This window comes from Lynx canadensis, chromosome C1 (assembly GCF_007474595.2).
Source record: "Lynx canadensis isolate LIC74 chromosome C1, mLynCan4.pri.v2, whole genome shotgun sequence".
Taxonomy (NCBI): domain Eukaryota; kingdom Metazoa; phylum Chordata; class Mammalia; order Carnivora; family Felidae; genus Lynx; species Lynx canadensis.
The window spans coordinates 166,384,977-166,392,709 of record NC_044310.1 but is presented as its reverse complement, the minus strand read 5'-3'; the positions used below and the strand labels follow the sequence as shown (position 1 = coordinate 166,392,709).

At 39.3% G+C, this 7,733-nt stretch overlaps 1 protein-coding gene across 1 annotated transcript in view; it reads left to right on the top strand.

The window, feature by feature from the left end:
• The first annotated feature begins 448 nt into the window (after positions 1–448).
• The window catches only part of TTN (titin), a 277,183-nt gene continuing 269,898 nt past the window's right edge, over positions 449–7,733 (top strand). Inside the window, 5 exon segments of the mRNA XM_032594445.1 lie at positions 449–664; positions 2,847–2,950; positions 5,148–5,351; positions 6,805–7,092; positions 7,565–7,650. Coding sequence (XP_032450336.1) covers positions 2,860–2,950; positions 5,148–5,351; positions 6,805–7,092; positions 7,565–7,650 — 669 coding nt within the window. The 5' untranslated portion in view covers positions 449–664; positions 2,847–2,859.

Here is a 7,733-nt window from a genome sequence, read left to right as displayed (position 1 = left end):
GAAGGTGAAGTCTAATGCATGAGATAGATTCCCTCATCTGCTGTCTTGATTGACAGGTACATTTGGTTGGTTGTGTGGGGGAAGGGAAGAGGAGCGGGGCCTGACTCACAAGAGCAGGCCCGTCAGGTAAAAGGCTATTTTATATAACTGCCCACAAATGCCTGCTATTGCCACAAAGTCTCAAATCAGTGTTTGCAGATGTTAACAAATGCTCTTCTCTCAGCCTCAATACTTATTCTTTAAATACACTTCTATTTCCTTGGTAAAGCCTCTTTTGAGATGCTAAATTTAGCACTGCCAATCAGAAGAACAGGTGGTCTGTGACACCACCAAATAGGTCCCTCTCCCATCATGCTTTCCTAAGACAGCCAATCACCCAGGGGCCTGCCCTAGGGATGTGGGGCTGTCAGCAGATCTGGTAAATAAAAGGGCAGAGCCCAGCCCTGGCTCTTGAGCAGTCGTGCATTCCCAGCCTCGCCTCGGGTGTAGGGATTGCATAGAAAAACAAAACTGCACAGTCTTGACTGTGTAGTTTTGTTTTTAAGTTTAGAGGCTCACCGATTCATGTCGGAGATGGTCAAGAAAACCAACTCTAGATAGGACGTCGTTTCAGAAGCAACCTTGGGCTTAGTCCCACCCTTTTTGGGCACTCTTGAGAAATCAGGTGAGCAGCATCTTTAATTTTTTTCTTCTTTTTTTTTAACAGTAGATCCCTTCCTTCTTGATTTCTGTTCCCAATTCGAATTTTTGTTCTAATGTATGAGACGTTCCGACGCAGAAGTGTTTGTCTGCTTGTCGCTGTTACCGATCTGTTATTTGAATTATTTGAATTTGAATTTCAATTATTTGAATCCATTTTCTTTAAAAAGTTCAACGCTGTAGCATATCAGCACAGTCGATGATTCAAATTGTTTAGATCCACCTACTACTCTAAAAGTGTTAAAGTTGAGGTCAGAAATGGTGATAGAAATGTTTCTGTTATAGACTCTTTGTCTGTTGAGAGTGTTCAAGGTTATATTACTCAGTGATAAAGTGAGACACACCAAGAATAGCTCTGATAAAATGCATGTGGCATCAGCTACACCCTGATGACTTTTTAAGGGAATCAACTGCTGAGGTATCAGTTGCAGGACAGTGACAAAACACTTGCCTGCTGTCAGTCAACACTGGAGAGTTTATTTTGGGATCATGACATTTTAGATGCATACCTTCAGCCCCAATTACACAAAGGCCTTTCAAGAGCAAGTGCTAAAACAACAAAAGTTACCTATCCAATAGGAATAAAAGGCCAATTTAGATAAGATAATTGTAATATATTTAGAAATTTGGGGGGAAAGCTATATCATAGTTTTAGAAAAGACTCAGGATCTCATTATGCATTTTAATTTAGTTCGTAAGCAAGTTATATGATATGAGCTAAATGTTGGTGTTGAGGGTAAGAAATAGTATTTTAAAGACTTAATATCTAAATACATTTTGACTTCCCATCTTCCTGGATTTAGATTACTAATTATAATTTCCTGTAAATACATTGGTATATAATACATAAATGGTGTCAAAGAATACAGCTATTTTTAGAAGATGCACTAGGTTGTAAACAGAGGAAGTTAGACACAAAAAGTTATTTGTCCTCAATGTAATATGCCATATGGAGTTCTTGGCAAAAGATTCACAAAAACTTTGGGATATTATTTGAATTTTCCAAGTGTAAATTTTATTGGCTCAGAATTCTGGTTTCATTTTCTTTTAACTAAAGAATAAAAAGTTACAGTAAGGTACAGAATTTTCTAGAAAAATTATTTTTCCATAAAGTTGTAGTGAACAGGGAATTTTGTGAAAATCGGGAATGAAGTAACTGACAATTGAATATAAGGTATTTACGCATCAGAAAATTCTTCACAATCTCTCTGGAACTGATGGACAAAATACTTTCTCCCACTAAAAAAGGACCTAGCTGCAAATTTCATATTCATTTCTTTGGTTTTGAATATTCGTGTTAAGAAAGCATGGGGCTTTTAACTTCGTTTACACTTCACATCAGCATTCCATTTTTCAGGTTTGTACCTTGTTCCTTATTAAGTACTCAAGTCAGTATTTTTCTTTCAGATCTGTATAAAAGTTGGCCTGCTCACATGAGTTTAAATGTTCCTATGCAGTTCAGCAGTAGCAACATTTATTGAGCAGTTACAATGTGAAGAAATATTAGAAATAGACTGCACTATATGCTGTCTGTGAAAGGTTTGCATAGTTAACAAGACTTTCCAGAACTTTCCAAGTAAGGAAAGAATTGCAGAGTTCAAATTTTTAGTGTTGGTGACTATTTTAAGTAGACACCAAGATTTCCTGAAGTAATACTGCCTGAAACTATGTCAACTTTATAAATGGAGATATAGTGAGTGAAAGATATTGGGAGGAAGGAATTTTTTTTTAATTATTGTCTCTCAACCATTGAACTGATGCAAAGATTCATCCTATTCTTTCCACACATCTTTTATTGTTCTTCTCTACCCCCACAAATTCCAACTTTCCCTCTTTCTCACACCTTGGTGTCCCACGTTTGGTAAGACTGAATTTCCCTCTTTGACCACTAGAGGACACTCCTTGCTCTGCTCTCCTGAATTTTTTTCCATTTCTCTTTAGACTTCTTACTCTGTTAGCTTCAGGTCAATTCAGACAGGGGCCCATGTTCAAATTCAAGCCACAAAGGAGAAGGCCTACCCATCACTCTAGGCCCACAGACGACCTAACGAGCAATCTCTTTGAAAATGTGTGTCTCTGCCATTACAAAGTAGCTCCAGAGTGGCCCTTAGCTGTGACATTCTAATTTATTTTCTGTTCCTTTTCAGAGTGCCTAAAAAGATGACCACTCAAGCACCGACGTTTAAGCAGCCGTTACAAAGCGTTGTGGTACTGGAGGGTAGTACCGCAACCTTTGAGGCTCACATTAGTGGTAAGCTCACGCCTTCACACTTTCCTTTTGTCCATCTTCTCCCCAGTACCTTAACTTGGCTGTATGACCTGACACCAAGTTTAAGCCATGTTTCCACTTTGTAAAATTGGTCCAACTGTATGGAGGGCCATTATAAGGGTATACCGTTCACAGAGTACTGACAAAATCTGACAATATAATGGCTTAAAAATGTTTTATTCATATTTATAATTCCACAGAGCAAAATAATTAGCATTGGATTAAAATTGCTGTCAGAATCCAGCAGCTAAGTACAACCAAATTTGGTCATTCTATATTTGGGTTCAGCTGCAGAGCCAGACTGAAAGCCAAGAACTGAAGCCCAGTAGGGGGCCAGCCATGGAGCTGTGGGGCAAGTAGCCTGGGGCTGACTGCTCTGTGCCAGACAATGGGAAATAACAATACATTGGACTTTACAAGAAGCAGAAAACTTTCAGTGTTGCACTAACTCCTAATTATTTTATTCTTGTATATTCAATCTTTATTAAGTGATTCTACTGAATTAAAAGGTTTTCCAATCTTTTGGAAATGACAACAAAAAATAGTATATGCCACCCTGGTCTATATATTAAAGAGAAATAAACATTGACTTTAGAATTTTATTTAAAAGAAAGTTCTTCTGGTTTTCCCCCCTTTTTCTTCTTCATAACTCATATTAGAGGTGGTTCCAAAAAATGCATGATTTCTGGGACTTACTGTCTTCTGAAAAAAAATGAGGGCAATCTACAAACTACATTGTAAATAATTTCAAAATTATTTAATCAATATTGTCTGCAGTATCGTAACTGGTCCTATAAAATTATATGGATTGATTAAAAATCAAGCTTGATGCACCTCCATGGTGCACTATCCCTCTTTTTATATTTTTTTGCTTATAATAAAGATATAAAATAAGATTTCCTTTTCCTTTCTTTTTCCTTTCATTTTTTCTATTTTATGTAGCAATTTTCTTCCTAACTGGATAAGACCTTTACACTGCACAAATATCCTATAGTCATTCTTCATTTTCCATTGTGTATGCATATAGAGACCAACTCCATTCTTCTCATCACGCATGATAAACTCTGACTTTACAATAATACATTTATTTACCTTGTAACGCTCAGTAACTTTTGAACTGAGCTGAACACAATTGGCTTCAGTGGGAATTTTGCCTGTTTATGAAGTTAGTGGGATCTTGCTTCCCCATAGCCTCTTATTCCTTCACACTCCGTGCTAATAAATTCTCAGGAAAACAGCACTGAAGATACTTGATATTCATGAATTAGGCAAATAAACTATTCCCTTGGTCATGGTGGGAGATGGGTTCACGTAAGGACAATGAAACAAATGTTCTCTTGATTTTCTCCACCTCACAGTTTAATATAAAATAAAATAAACCATGCTCTGAATTTGCCTCATGCCTTCTGAATGTACAGAATGTTACTATCCTTAAAATATCAAACCACGTACACGTGGTTCTTAGCTCCACAATTTGTGACAATTGAAGACAATTTGCCTTCTCGACCTGCAACTCCAAGTATACATGTTGTTCTGTAAGACTAGTTTTGGCTTTGTGTCATTTATATGAGAACCCGCCTCTCTCTGCACTTTGGCGTTTTTTGCTGATTACACATTTGAAAGGCAGGAGAGTTCGAGGAGACAGTGTCCCTGCAACCACAGAGGGCGGACACTGACGGGCTTGACCTCTCGTGCTTGCTAGGCAGTGCTTTCGGACCCTTTGCTGCTTTTGCTCTTTGTTTTTGAAGAGGACAACAGTCACTTTTTATTTCAAAGTTTCCTTGGCTCTGCACTTCTATAAATCCCTTTCATGATTTTAATGCCATCCATTAAATTGCATCAGGGAGAACCTGGGACAGGGGGGCAGGAGCTGGAGATTCTAATCGTCCATGTGCCACTGCTGACCGAGGGACCTTGGAAAAATCACTGAGCCTCTTTTGGTCTCAGTCTCCTTCCCTATTAAATGAAGGTATTGACCTCTACATGAACCCACAGACCTCCTCGTTGTCTGCAAGTTGACCCTTTCATCATGTGGCTGTCAGGTTTTCCTCATCATTAAATGGCCTTACACTCTGGGGAGCTCATACCATTAGGACAAGATGGTGAACACAGCAGCACAGAGCAGAGGACATTGCAGAGCCCCATTCCAACATAAAGATGAATTGTATTTGTGCTCCAGGTTTCCCAGTTCCTGAGGTGAGCTGGTTTAGGGATGGCCAGGCAATTTCCACTTCCACTCTGCCCGGCGTGCAGATCTCCTTTAGCGATGGCCGCGCTAGACTGACGATCCCCGCCGTGACTAAAGCCAACAGTGGAAGATACTCCCTGAGAGCCACCAATGGATCTGGACAAGCGACTAGTACTGCTGAGCTTCTCGTGACAGGTAGGCTGGAGGGGACGCATCTGTCCTCTGCTCTGCCCCCAGGGCCTCTCCAGCACACGGGAAAGGAGGTCCAGGAAGAGCTCCTGAGGGACAAGTAGATGTGGCTAAAATCTAGAGAGGGGCCCAGGAGGCTCAATTGATAGCAAAGTTGTTTGCCATGTAAAATTCAATTTTCCTCTCAAAAGACAGCACAAAAGTGGCTGAGAACATTTCCTCTATACACATGTTAAACACTCAAGAATATATTAAGGAAATATTAAAAACCATGTTTCTGAGCAAGCGGAAAAGCTTAAAGCCTTGTTTATAAGCCTACTAAGGAAACAGGTACATCACCAAGAATTTACGCTTTAACAAGCTCCTAGATGATACTGAGGCAAGTCTTCACAGACCACCCATTTAAGAAAACTGCTCTCGACTATAAAGTTCAATAATGCTTCACTTACTTTCCATTTCTAATAATAGTACACGGTAGACATTACAAAGAAAAAGGCAAATGCATGATGCAGTTACCTCGGAAAAGTTACTACTATTCTTCTTGGCCTCTGTCATTTTCCTTCATCATTTACTTCCTGGTAAGACATTAATACATGAAACATCGCCTTACTTTACACGCTAGAAACAGTACCTGCATAACCAGCTATGGAACATTATATATGATTATCCAATAAACTATACTGCCGGCATGTTCAAGTATAGGACTGTTACTGATCTAAACACAAGGTGTATCAAGAACATCGCGTGTGAACTTTAACATTTATCCGGAAAATTCAGAAATGGAAAATTCACAGGGTAACAGGTTGTTTATTACTCAAATACATGTCAAAATTAATCCCATTCTCTCTTCATATTCCTAAAAATTTCTTTCGGTGTAATTAACCAAATAATCCCCTTTCTGTAGCCTAACTAACATTAAATCATGTCACTATTTAGATTAACATTTTAAATGCAAGTAAATATTTGGGTTATTTGAATACTAATCAATTTGGAGATAATTTAGGATTTTTAACATTAAATTAAAATTTAATGATTCTATAAGTCACGGGTACACTTATCACAGCCATTGGGATTCATTTTAATGCAACTTACTGAAATATACAGAAATTATTTTAACATGTTAATATAGTGCTAGATGTGAGGTTGAGAAGATGTGTCCAAAATATTCTCTTAAAATGTTGTAATGACATCTAGGCTTTAAAAAAAAAAAAATTGTGGTGGCCTAGAACTGCCAAACTAAACAAAGTGGATACAATAAAATATGGTTGTGGGATTGCCTTCTGCCATCTTCTGGCTCCTTTTTCGCTGTCATATGCATGAGCTGGGCTCAAGGACAGTCAAGGTTCTTTGGTTCAGAGAGTCATCGCCTCATTTTGGAAACGGAGCTGTGATCGTTTAAAAATAACCTATTGGGAGCACCCTGGCTTGCCATGCTGATTTTCCTCCCTTCCCCCTGCAGCAGAGACAGCACCACCCAACTTTGTTCAACGACTGCAGAGCATGACCGTGAGACAAGGAAGCCAAGTGCGACTCCAAGTGAGAGTGACCGGAATCCCTACACCTGTGGTGAAGTTCTACCGGGACGGAGCCGAAATCCAGAGCTCCCTTGATTTTCAAATTTCACAAGAAGGCGACCTCTACAGCTTACTGATTGCAGAAGCATACCCCGAAGACTCCGGGACCTATTCAGTAAATGCCACCAATAGCGTTGGAAGAGCTACTTCCACTGCCGAATTACTGGTTCAAGGTGCGTGCTGGAGACTGAGTAACAGGGAGGAGAGAGTGCTGATCTAGGAGGAAGTGGAGCCAGAGGCCGTCCTGGCTCCCCTCGAAGGCTTTGGGGATCCTGCCAGCAGAAAATCAGGCTTTTCAACACGGGTGAAAAGTCTCTGAGATTCCAAGCAGGAGCTCATAATCATTGAAGCAATCTGTGTTTACTAAGCCCATTAGAAGCTAGAAAGTCTCTCAGCTGAGTCATCTGTGTTTTCAAATTGTTGACCAATAATGGATGTGAAAAAATACGGTTCTAAGTAAATTCTTACCTAATAATGAACATATTGTATTTTAAAACCTGATGTATATTAACGCAAAATCCAAAACCTTATGCATTTTTCTCCATCAAGATACCTAGAAAATGTTACTGACTTCATAGACAGAATTAACATAATCTCTTTAGAAATGGGTCGCCCTGCTAAACACCTGTCTTTCCCTTCTGACAGGTGAAGAAGTAGTACCCGCTAAAAAGACAAAGACAATTGTTTCGACTGCTCAGATTTCAGAAACAAGACAGACCCGAATTGAAAAGGTACTTTTCTATACTATCGGTTTTCAAACCGATTTCAGATTGTGGCTTCACCAACTATTCCTCCTCAACGTGGGCTTTGTTTT